Source organism: Aethalodelphis obliquidens, unplaced genomic scaffold, assembly GCF_003676395.1.
Source record: "Aethalodelphis obliquidens isolate GAN/ISIS:26980383/991018 unplaced genomic scaffold, ASM367639v1 scaffold1, whole genome shotgun sequence".
In the NCBI taxonomy this organism is placed as follows: Eukaryota; Metazoa; Chordata; class Mammalia; order Artiodactyla; family Delphinidae; genus Aethalodelphis; species Aethalodelphis obliquidens.
This window is the reverse complement of record NW_020837945.1, coordinates 103999231-104012535: the sequence shown is the minus strand read 5'-3', so window position 1 is coordinate 104012535 and position 13305 is coordinate 103999231. Positions and strand designations below refer to the sequence as shown.

At 36.2% G+C, this 13305-nt stretch overlaps 1 protein-coding gene across 8 annotated transcripts in view; it reads right to left on the bottom strand.

Moving 5' to 3' along the window:
• Nucleotides 1-13305, bottom strand: part of IFT80 (intraflagellar transport 80) — a 107814-nt gene that overhangs the window by 28772 nt on the left and 65737 nt on the right. For all 8 annotated transcript variants that reach the window (XM_027112969.1, XM_027113013.1, XM_027112975.1 and 5 more), the window contains 2 exons: nt 6412-6530; nt 2579-2653 (listed from right to left, as the gene is read on the bottom strand). In XM_027112969.1, coding sequence (XP_026968770.1) covers nt 2579-2653; nt 6412-6530 — 194 coding nt within the window. The remainder of the gene's footprint in view (nt 1-2578; nt 2654-6411; nt 6531-13305) is intronic.

The following is a 13305-nucleotide window of genomic DNA, read 5'->3' as shown; positions in this document are numbered from 1 at the left end:
CTAAAGTATATACACATCTCTGTATGTTTACATTACTTATTTCCTTAGTACAATATAACTTCTAAAAATGCAATAATTCAATCAAAGGGCATATACTTTTAAAAATTTAACATATATTGTTAAACTGCCCCTTGAAAGGTTGTATTGATTTACACTCATACTACTGCTATATTGGAGAGCCTGTTTCCTCAATGCTGAACACATTATTACTTTTTTTTTAAAGAAAGTTTCCACTTTATTTTTATTTATTTATTTTTTTTCATGGTATGCGGGCCTCTCACTGTTGTGGCCTCTCCCGCTACGGAGCACAGGCTCCGGACGTGCAGGCTCAGCGGCCATGGCTCGCGGGCCCAGCCGCTCTGCGGCATATGGGATCCTCCTGGACCAGGGCACGAACCCGCGTCCCCTGCATTGGCTGGCGGACCCTCAACCACTGTGCCACCAGGGAAGCCCCCATATTATTACTTTATAAAATCTTATGTTCAAGACTTTAATATCCTTGATTCAGAACTTTTTTTTTTTGGCCACGCCAGGTGGCTTCTGGGATCTTAGTTCCCCAACCAGGGATTGAACAGGGCCCTCGGTGGTGAAAGCACAGAGTCCTAACCACTGGACCTCCAGGGGATTCCCCAGAACTATTTCTTGATTCAAGAATTGCTAATTGTTCTTTTTTGCTATGGAAACAAATAGAAAATAAACATCAAAACAAACAAAGTTAATATATAATGAATACCAAATATGTACACTTGAATTAAATTAATACTTGAGTATTGGTGTGTAGCTTATTTAATTGAAGGGTTTGGCCCTTACACATTAGTGTATGAAAACAGTATTTGCTAATGTTGACAAGTGACACATCATATTAGTATATATTCTTTCTTTGTCTCAGTACTAAAAGCATTTTCTCTTCTAAACAAGATACTAAAGCTTTAACTTCCTTGTGAGTAAACACTGTTTCAAGGGGCAAACATTTCTAAATGTACAAATAAGACCAGCAATGGGCAGTAAATAAAATATTCTTTAATTACGTAATCATTTATGCCTTTACTAATTAAGAGCATATTCAACATACATTTATATATAATATATAAAGAAATAAATTGGTTTGGAATTGTTTCAAGTAAAAAGAATTTAAGAAATAAATAAATAAATCACTGGTTCAACTTCATTAAACAGCTAATAGAAAATTTGACACAATTATTTTTTTGATCACTCAATGTCATCAATATGATGATCATACTCTTCAGTAACTATGTAACTGATAGCTTTGATACTCACGAGAATCTGATGGTGCATCAGAATAATTATGCTATTCAGCTACGCGGTTCTCTGCTTTTAGTTTTCTCATGCTCCCTTGCCAGGCGGTCACTTTTCTTCCTGTCATTGTGCCAGCCTCTTAACAACTCACCAGTATTCCTCTTCTGGTTTGCTATTTATAAAAGACTATGGGGGACTTCCCTGGTGGCACAGTGGTTAAGAATCGCCTGCCTATGCATGGGACACGGGTTCGAGCCCTGGTCCACAAAGATCCCACATGCCGCGGAACAACTAAGCCCGCGAGCCACAACTACTGAAGCCTGTGCACCTAGAGCCTGTGCTCCACAACAAGAGAAGCCACCACAATGAGAAGCCTGCGAACCACAATGAACAGTAGCCCCTGCTCGCCGCAACTAGAGAAAGCCCACGTGCAGCAACGAAGACCCAACACAGCCATAAATAAATAAATAAATTTATTTATTTTTTAAAAAAAGACTATGGGCTAGAAAACCTGATAATAACACTATTAAGAGCTGCCTAGGTGGTGAGTAAAGGGATGAGGAATAAAGTAAATTGTTTTAGTGAAAAGATTTCATGGGTAGCTATCTTAGGTAATTGCTGATTATATTTTCATACTTTATTCCTGGTTTTATTGAGTTGTAGTTATCTAACTCTGATCTCTGATTCAGTAGGGTATCACTGTACTTGACAGACTGATAACTTTCATGGAAAAGTGTGGGTTCCTGAGTAATAGCTACTCCTACTTTACTCCAGTTAATTGACCCAGAGTTTCTTAGTCCTGTATACACAAAGTCTTGGTCGAGAATATTATTTTTCAAACTTCAGATCACAGCCTAGTAGTAGCTCATAAAATTAATGAGTTTCAACCAGTATTTAAAAACAAAAACAGGGCTTCTCTGGTGGCGCAGTGGTTGAGAGTCCGCCTGCCGATGCAGGGGACACGGGTTCGTGCCCCAGTTTGGGAGGATCCCACATGCCACGGAGCGGCTAGGCCTGTGAGGCATGACCGCTGAGCCTGTGCGTCCGGAGCCTGTACTCCGCAACGGGAGAGGCCACAACAGTGAGAGGACCGCGTACCGCAAAAAAAAAGAATGTAAAGAAATTCTGAGACCAAAAAGTTTCAGAACCACTGATCTAAGAGCTTGTTCTCTTACTTTTTTTTTCTTTTAAAATAAAGAAACAGATTGATTCCAAGTCACAAATGTACCATTCTGTAAATGGCATGCTTTAAAGAGTGCTTTACTGCAGTTTAAAATATTTTAACCCCAAATTAAATAGTGAAACATGATAAACAAATTACCTTTCTGCCTGCAAAATTAAACTAACAGTTCCTTCTTTGAGATCAAATATAAGTGGTGTATTCCAGTTCTTCGTACTGAAAGACAAATAAAATGGATGTTTATTAACACTTGAAATACCAAATACTTTTTAATAAGTAGATGGGTACTCATTTTAAATGAAGTATCTTTAGTTTCACAGTAACTCTGTATATATTTCTATTACAGCACTTGGTGCATTGTTCTGAAATTACTCACTTAACATGTCTGTATCCCTGACTAGAAAGCGGACTCTGTGTCCCTAGCACCTGGCACATAGTAAGTACTCAATAAATGTTTATTCTAGGAGCCACAATATGCAAATTGAGGAATCATAAGTTCAAGTTCTGTCATTTATTAGCTCTGTGATTGGGCATGTCATCTAATGTTTCTCTTTTGAAAAATAGTAGCAGCATAGTATAGTGAAAAGAGGATGGGGTTTTGGCTAGACAAATCAGGATTAGAAATCTGGTTTCACCACCTGTCGGCCATATGATCTTAATAAGCTTGACCTAAAGAACAGTTTTCTTATTTTTAAAATGGAGATAATGATGACTTACCTAAAGCATCTAGCTAACTGCCTACTGCATAGCAGATACTGAACAAACAAACACTATACTAACAATAACATGATGAACAATTTTTCCTACAGGTCTCCCAATGTAAATGTTGAGCTGAATGAAGATTTCTGTGAAACATTCTGTAAACTGTAAAATACTGTATTAATGTAAGCTATGACTATGCCTATTGAATAAACAGATGAATGAATGAAAAAATAACTCCTATGATTTTTATGATGTAATATGATTCAAAGATCAGGATGGGTGGAGAGAACATTTACAAACTGAAAAACCCATCCCCAAATAATCAAAGGTGTTTCATAGTTTAAAATGTTTTATTACTCCTATATATTCTGAATTTCTCTCAATTACTTTCTTAGAACCAATTCTTTAAATCAGATTAAATCTCATATTGATCCAGGAGATGGGGGGAAGGGGAAGGTTGCAGTAAATTGGGGGAAATTAATCTTGGCTAATGCAGAGCCTGATACCCATTTCAATGAGTAAATGCATGCATAAAGCCAAACAGTGAGTAAATCACTACTAATAATTAGTAAGTCTGAGGTTCACAGGTACGATAAAGCTATGTACTTTTGTACTTTAGAAAAAATTTCACAGCATGCTCATTTATGCAGTCATCAGAATTAACGCTCATTCTTTGTCGAGAGAGCTGATACAAATAGTGAGTATGAGGTTTTTTTAATGTCCCCTTACAAAATATCTGAGATTTATGACAACTGATATATATACATATATGACATGGAAATATAAACTCCCTAAATCAGAACAAGAGAATTTTCTATACAACTATTTGAAAAATCAAATGAAAATTTAACATAGAATGCTCATATATGATTTTCTTTGTCTGGAACTTCTTTTCATATAAACCAGTATATGGCTTGCATGTTTGTTTTTAAAATTATATTTTTATTACTAAAAAAGGGGCAACAGTTATTAGGAACTTGAATTCAAATCCCAGCTCTTCCTTTAGTAAAGAAGTTAAGTAATTTCACCTAGGGTAAGTTACTTAATTACCTCTGCGTCCTTTAGTTTCTTCATTTTGTAAAATGGGAATAATAATAATAATATCCAACACACAGAGTAAATTAGATCATGAACATAAAAGATAGTATAATAGAGCTCAGTAAATAATAGTTGTTATTATCTAAAATACTAGGTATTTTTAATTTAATGAACTATATTTCAGTATGATGGGTCTCAGCATTACTTCATTCCCACTACTGCTCCCTGGTATTTCACCTTAATAAATATTTTGTACCTTCATAAATGTCTTGACAACAAGAGAAGGGAGGTAATGTTAAATCAGAAAAGAAAAAAAGCAATTTAATATTTTGACACATACTACCTATGAGAAAGGTACAGTGACAAAAAAATTAAATAACAGCTTCTAAATTTTTGGTAAATATTTTAAAAAGCAACCTCTCTAATACAAGCAACACATAATGATACCAATCCTACAGATTCAAACATTATGTCCTTGCCATTAAAATTAGTAGAATAAATCCCTCGTTTAGGGCAGTTAAGAGCCCTACCTTTCTTCAACCAAACCCTAAACTGAGGAAATCTTCTCTGTTTTCCTCAACCCCATGAAAATTATTCAAAACCCATGTGCACTAAGTGATTGTGAGATTCCTCATATTCTATAGTCCCTTTCCTATACCTCAATGGTTTAACTTGGTAGCTTTCTTGACTTTACCCAAAGCCTCCCTTCTCTTTCACGTAAGAAAAAAAATTTCATGTAAAATTGAGCTGCTTATTTCTTTATCCCCTTTCTCCTTTGCTTCTCCCATTTCATTACTCCAGGCTTGGCTGTTATTCTAAGTTGCAGATTCTGATTAGCAGCAGATTTCCACATAAGTGAGTGACAATTTGTAATATATACTTGTAGCAACTGATACTGTTAATTAAATTTTAGGATACCTTTGTGTTGTGTATTACTGAGCTTTAGCTTACCAAGACAACAGTATACTTTATGTTTTTCAATTCATTTATTCATCCCCAAATATTTATTTATTTAAGTACTTACTACATGTACTGGGTATACAGTGGTGAATAAGACACATACATACTCTACCCTCAATTTTCTATTCAATGATTAAACTATAACCACATAATGTTATAAATATAAGCACAAAATGTAAAAAAAAAAATCTTTATTCACAACTCTTGAAAGTGTCATAGTGGTTCCTTGAGTTTTCTGGATAGTTGAGAAGTCAACTGGTGGCAAACTAGAGCTAGTTTGTACCGATTGTTATACTTTCAGGAATTTTGCAAGCCAACTGTTAGATAAAGCCATTATTTAAAATTAAAATATATAAACATAATTAAGCAAATTATATTCAAAACAAAGATAATACTCAAACTGATCACTTCCAGTTTATTTTATTACATTTTACTATTATCTATGCACTTGAGATTATTTACATCTATTGTTACCTATATGGTGGCAATTCTATATAATGGTTTGCCGCTGTGCATCTCTTCTTAATTCTGTGATATCATATTGGTAGCTTGAAATTGGCCATGGTAGAGGTATTTATATAAGAGAAATGAGCTAACACTGCAAATCAGGTTGTTTGGTTGGTTGGTTTGTTTCCAGAAAGCCAGTTCAATATTTGTCAGCACACACTGAGTTACATAAAAATACCAAGTAAGTTTTTAAAGTTTTAGGTGCAAGTTTCTTGGATGTATTGAGTCATTTCCTGTTTTTTAATACAAAGTATACTGAACATATTTTCTTTCATCATTTCTGGACAACTCTGGATTATCAATAGGAACATTTATGATCACCCTGGACTATATTAAGCCTGAACACCTCCTTGTGTCCTTACTGAACATCTTTCAGCCTGCTGTCAGGCTGCTAGCTGTCCCCGCTACCAGTGGTTAGGTGGTTCCTTTTCCCATCATTTAGCAGATGCTCCTAACCTTCTCTGGGCTTTGAAATCAAATTACACTGAAGTCCTTAGAGCTATGAGTAAAGTAAGAGTAAACATTATCTCAGAGAAGGTATTTTGTATTATAAAAGTGATTATTAACCGTTGATGCACAAACTTTATTAGATCTACTTTCCTTACTCGTAGCTTACTTTTTATCACTTCTTGGTTGGTAGTAAGTTCAAGATAGGCAAGGTTTTGAGAAAGTTAAGTTTAAAGCAAACCATGTTGATATGAAAGCTTGAAAATAAAGTCCTCCTTACAGACAAAACTCTGGATTTTAAAGAAATGCAAGATGCTTACGAGAACACATAACACTGAAGAGACGTTGAAACAACTAAGTGTGCATAGTTCAAAGAGGCTTTAATGACTCTATCACGGAATTCCAGTAAATCCACTGCATCATTAAGAACGTTACGAACCTAAACAAGGGAAAATGAAATACCAACAAACAACATTAAAATACATCAAATTTTAATTAGATAGGTTAGCAAACACAAAAATTTCTATGCATTCTTGATTATCTAATCATAAAAAGAAGAAGAATTCAATAGGAACCAGGCATAAGATTTGGGTATAAAATCATCCAACAAAACTACAGACACAGAAAACTTAGAAATAAGTAGAAAAAGATCTACGTATAGAGATTTCTAACATGAAAGCCAATCTGTATGATGTGGCAGTGGAGCAACAAGGTGAAAACTGCTGTAACAGTGAGATATATAGTCAAAGGAGTATGGCACATAGGAGCTGGAAAGAGACTATATGATTTCTGCCCAAAACAGTAAGAGATCAATAACTTATGAAATATATTTTTAAAATTTTAGGGTTTTTAGGGTTAGATTTTACTTTAAAATTTAAGTTCTAAGGAAAGAGATATAATAACTTTAAAAATCAAAAGTGGAGTAGGAGGTGTCAGTAAAGAAACCAACTACATAGTGAAGAAGCCAAGGTGTGCAGAGGGGTGGAAAGTATTTCCATGCATAAAAACACAGGGATAATATATAAAAAAGCTAAGCACCAACTAACAAATGGCGACTTGCCTATGATAGTCAAAATTATTATAAAAGTTTGTTAACTGATAAAGTTTTTATTTTTTAAAGTTTTTTGACGTTTTTATGTATTACCAGATGGGTAATACATTATAGTAAGAGGTGAAAATTAGAGAAAAAGAGATTAATTTTACTTAGAAGTTAGTGTTTCTTTAAATTCCCCTCAAAATGTTATCATCTTTCTAAATTAACATGACAATTACAGTATTAATGAAGAATAAAAGGGTATGGAAGGAAAAAGAGGAAGATAAAGTCAAACTTCTTCTAAGTACTTCTTCAAATATACCTACAAGGCATATTATATTTTTATTACCTGTTCCCCAACTCCTATCCCCACCAAACTATTATTGCCATGACAAGAGATAGCAGAATTATATACACATCTAATCCTTGACCCAGCAATCTTACTTCTAGAATTCTATACCAAAATAAACAAGCAAAACTATGAAATAACATATACACAGGCTATTACTACATACAGCACTATTGGTAACAGCAAAAGACTGGAAACAGCCCAAATATCTATCAACAGGGGATAGGTTGAATAAACTACATTCACAAAATAGAATAATATACAGCTATAAAAAGGACTGAGTAAGATCTATGGAGCAACCTCCACGATATATTGTAAAACAAAAAAAGGCAAGATGCAAAACAGTGTGCATAGTATTATACCTTTTATCTTATAAAGGGAAGGAAATGAAGATATATGGATTTGTTTATATTAAAAAAACAAAAAATGTAAAACAGTATTCAATAATATATTATTAGAATAATATTGAGATTGGTATTTTAAACTATATTTTAGGATATATTCTAGGATATATTAATGTCTTTAAGAACAAAAATTTTCTTGTAAAAGAAAAGAACTGCAAATAAAAAAATCAAGAGTAAAATTCCATAATCTTGAATTCTGAACTTGAAACCTCAGTATACACTCATGATATATTTTTATCTGTCAAAAACAAATACATTTTATCTTAATAAAATACATTTTATTTTTTATTTAAAAAATAAATACATTTTATCTAGAAGTAATGATCAAACCAGTAGCAATGAGCACACCTAGAACCTGGATCATGGTCTCTAAATAACATTCCCCTCCAAAAGGAACAAGGCCTTCTTGGAAAAATGGTGGATTTCAAGTCTGGGACAGGAAATGTATCAATATAAGACACCTGGAACATCTTGTCAGAAATGCAAGCAAGCTGTTGAAATCATCTCAAAAGAACACAGGAGTCAAATGGCCAAAGATGGAACCATTGGAGCATTAGAAAGAATAAAGACTGCAATGGATTGAAATATATCAAAAATGTTAAAATCTGCAAGTTTATAATGATAACAACAACAACAACAAAGAAACTCATTGGGCATACCAGGAAACCAATTCGCCATTTGAAAACTGGTAAATAAAGGAAAATAATTCAGAATTTGTCTCACTTCAGAGTAACAAATAGTTGATTAGGCAAAGTCTTTTACAGAAGAATTCTAGCTAATAAATGCAGAAGGAATGATAGAATTACAAGATGCAACTCCTGATGAAACATGGTTCTAAACAAGTACCATCCATGGCTGCTAAAAATATTAAAGTAAAAGCCTAATGGGAAACTATCTGACATATGAATCAGACTTATAACACCTGAACACACTGATAAATCTCATCATTAAAAGAGAGATAAGCAGACATGTGTCTCGCAACAGGAAGTGTACAGCATCACCCACAAAGTATTCTTTATATTTATCAAGGCTCTATATCTAATAAGCAGTCTACAGGAAATACAGGGGCTAGATGTACATGTTAAATGTAATCATACCACAGGGATGCAAACAGGAAAATGAAGGAGATTCAACAGAACAAATGACCTGGTTTTGTAAACAAACAAATAAATAAATAAGGAGGAGGAATTGTTCCAGATTTTAAAAGACTGAAGAGACAAATTAAATGCAATATGGGACTTTGTTCCTGGTACAAACCGACTAACTATAAAAATATGTATTGACATGTACCACAATGTTCATTGAAGCTCTATTTACAATCTCCAGGACATGGAAGCAACCTAAGAGTCCATCGACAGATGAACGGATAAAGAAGATGTGGCACATATATACAATGGAATATTACTCAGCCGTAAAAAGAAACGAAATTGAGTTATTTGTAGTGAGGTGGATGGACCTAGAGTCTGTCATACAGAGTGAAGTAAGTCAGAAAGAGAAAAACAAATACCGTATGCTAACACATCTATATAGAATCAAAAAAAAAAAGGTTCTGAAGAACCTAGGGGCTGGACAGGAATAAAGACACAGATGTAGAGAATGGACTTGAGGACACGGGGAGGGGGAAAGGGTAAGCTGGGACGAAGTGAGAGAGTAGCATTGACATATACACACTACCAAATGTAAAATGGATGGCTAGTGGGAAGCAGCCGCATAGCGCAGGGAGATCAGCTTGGTGGCTTGTGACCACCTAGAGGGGTGGGATAGGGAGTGTGGGAGGGAGACACAAGAGGGAGGAGATATGGGGATATATGTATATGTATAGCTGATTCACTTTGTTATACAGCAGAAACTAACACACCATTGTAAAGCAATTATACTCCAATAAAGATGTTTAAAAAATATATATATATATATATAGAGAGAGAGAGAGAGAGAGAGAGAGGGAAAATAATGGGAGAAATGGGACCTGTTACTGTAGACAGACTTAGGAGACAACTGGAGAAATGTGAGATGTCACTATGATTATGTTAAAATAAAAATAGTTCCTACCTTTTAGACTTTTTTTTAAAGTCTTAATCAAAAAGAGTGTTGCCAGGACTAGTGGTAAAGAAAAAGACACTGATAGGTTTGCTTCATTCTTCCAAGAGTGGGGGAAATGACTGCAGAAGGGGAGTAGTCCGATGGCAGGTGCTTCAAAGGAGCTGGAGTTCTTTAGGGAAGAAGAAGTTATTGTGGTCTGGAATCAGCAATGAGGGGTAAGGAGACAACTACCCGACCCCCAGACCCAGTAATACTTGACATAAAGAAGAAAAACACCTCTACTTAAGAAGGCTGTAGGAGAAACACTGGTCTCAGGAGTCAGCAGGTTTTTTACTTTTTTTTCATAAAAATGTGAAGTGTACTTTCAGTGATAAGGCTGAGCTCTGTCTGCAAGGCCACAGGTACATGCTGCAGGTTGTGCACTGCACAACTCTAGGTCCAAGGGATGGGCCCCCTAGAATTGAGCAAACCATGACTGTAGGTGGTGAACCTGTGAGTCTCTCTTTAAATCCTAGGCTGTTCTAGGTTTGTCTTTCAGGGAGGGGAGAAGAGAGCTACACCACAGACCCCATGCTCTGATTTCAGACAGAGACTGGATCAGGCCACTTGTCTCACTTTGAGTCCTTTCAGGTCCATCAGCCTATAGGAGCCCCTCTCTGCGTTGCCTTTGCCTCTCTGCTTCTGGACCAGGAGTCAAGCAGGTTGGAGGCTTCCCTCCACACTCTGCATTTTTGTTCCATTTCTGGTCCACAGAGATGTTTATCCTATTTTTGAATCTAGATAAGTCTCTTTTAAAAATGCATTTCATAAATTATTGATCTCTTTAGAGCCAAATGTACGTCTCATCCTTCCAAGTATGAACTTATGATACCATTTTCACCAGAAGTCTGAGCTCCCAGAGACTTTTTAAGAGGTCCAAAATGCCATCCTCTCCCAGAAGCATTTTAAAGCTAATGGAATGAAACAGAATTTTCTAAAGGAAGTTATATGGTCGTTTCTTTATAGCAACATGATACCCAGTGAAATAAACTGGCTGTTAACACAGGTTTAGGAAAATTCAATATTTAAAAAATCCGATGTATAATCCTCTGTCATTACTCAAATTATAGGCAGACTTCTTAAAATTCATATTGGCCTAAAGCTTCACATGGGGGAATTCTATTTTTTGTGAATCTGGAACACTAGAACAGGAATAAAACATCCTGGCCATGATAATAAACAAAAGACACACTGATAATTGCTGTTATAATTTCAAAGCTATGGTGAATCCAACATCAGAAATGTCCTGTGCTGAATTTTAAAATGCACCCATTTACTCTGTTCAACTCAGGGCAGCTTCAGGACTAACCTGTTCATACTTGTATCACCTAATACTTCTATCTGACCACAATATTTAGACTTCTCAGACTGACATAAGTCCAAAAATTCTGTTTCTACACTTCCAAATACTCATTTAATCCTAAACATAGATATAGCCATAGCAATAGTTACCATTTATCTTTGCTTTACATACATTATCTCATTTAATCATCAAAATCACTCTTTCTTTAACTCTTATCTTTACAGGAGATAGAGTGACTAAGAATCAAATAATCTTGAATTATGGCAACAATTAAAAGCCAAAGCTGTGCCCCATGCTAAAGTGAGAGAGGCAGGAAAGAGAAAACGGTAAACTTGAGACCTGAGGAATGCCTCATCTCCTCCACCTGTACCCTCTCCCTCCTAGGCACTTCCTCCCAGCAAAGACATCAACTATCCCTTTTGGAAAGAATCATCCACTGGGATTCAGCCTGGAGACAAGGGACAACTTAAGAAACCGTCTCACTCTAGGTTACTGTTATCATATAAAAGCAGAGGTCCAGAGAGACAGGTAGGGCAATGAAGCCTATTGCCAGGTAGCAACTGCCAGGTCAAGGTCTGGATTTAATAATTAGGACTCAACATGATCTCTGGTTTCTGAGTTAACAAAACACAAATCAACCAAGTCTACCAAGCTTCTGAGAAAACTGTAAAACTCTAAACCAGGCAAACAAAAAGTTGTGATTGTTGTCCCTATAGCAATCTGTGGCTGCACCTCACAACAACGCTAAGTGGGCTGCTAAAATGTACGGACGCCAGTAAGGGAATCCTCCCAAGTGGGAAACTTCCCAGAAAGGCAATCTAGAGTTGCCAAATTAACCAAGCAACTAACTTTATTGCTAAGAAAAAGAGTTCTCAAGATATTCCTGGCCAGCTGGGTTTTTGCTAGGAACCTGGTAATCACAGTGCGTTGTTTTCCCTTCTCCCATTTTCCAAATTGTTTTCATTGCAGCCGCCCTGTTTTCCCTTCGTCATTATAAACTGGGAATATGGGGGAGAGAAGAATATTAAAATTCGAGTTTATTTATAGTTTTCCAGACCACAGAGTTGGAGCTGGAATGACTGGATTAGTCTAGGTTATCATCTTTTAGAGAGGGGATGGGTTTGTTTTCAGTTGCATATAGAATAGCTGCAAAGTTAAGTAGTGCATTTCTGAATTATACATACATGTGAATAAGGGAAAGTATGCGTGGTGAGTAGATTGTAAGGGGATTAGTGATTTCTATATCCTCATATTCACATCCTTATGTAAGTCTCTCCACTGTGTGTAGACTGGACCTTGTAGCTTGCTTCCAGTGAACAGAAATAGGCTAAAGTGATGAGATGACACTTCTGAGTTCAGGTTATAAAAGACTGTGACTTACGTCTTGCTCACACTCTCTGTGCCCTTCGTAACTGCTCTGACAAAGCTGCCAAGTTGTGAGCTGCCCTGTGAAGAGGCTACATACAAGGAACTGAGGGTGGCCTCCAGTCAACTGTCCTCAATTCAACAGACGTTGATAAATGGAATCTTGCCAACAACCTTATCAGTGAGCTTGGAAGCCAATCCTCCCCAGCTGAGCCTTCAGGTGCCACTAAGCCCTGGCCAACACCTTGACTGCAGCCTTGTGAGAAACTATGAGCCAGAAACCCCAGCTAAGCCATGCCTGGATTCTTGACCCACAGAAACTGAGAGATAATAAGTGTTGCTGTTTTAAGTCACTAAGTTTTCAGGTGATTTATTATGTAGCCATCGGTAACTAATACAGTTATGGTTGCTAAACAGCCGAAAAAGATAGACTATAGTGGATATCTGTTGGTTTCTGTCTGCCCAGAATCAAGTGCTATCTTTTCTGGTAAATATGCTTTGGTTTTCCTTCGGGAAACCATTCCCCCTATTATTCTAAGTGACTAAGTGGTTTACATGGGGTTGACTCATCATTCCCTCCACCTCCCAACGAAACATACTTGACCCAGACTTGGCACATGAGATCCAATGCTGAGACCTCTGCTGTAATTACTAAGGGGCTGGAGGGGAAAGCACTCTTTC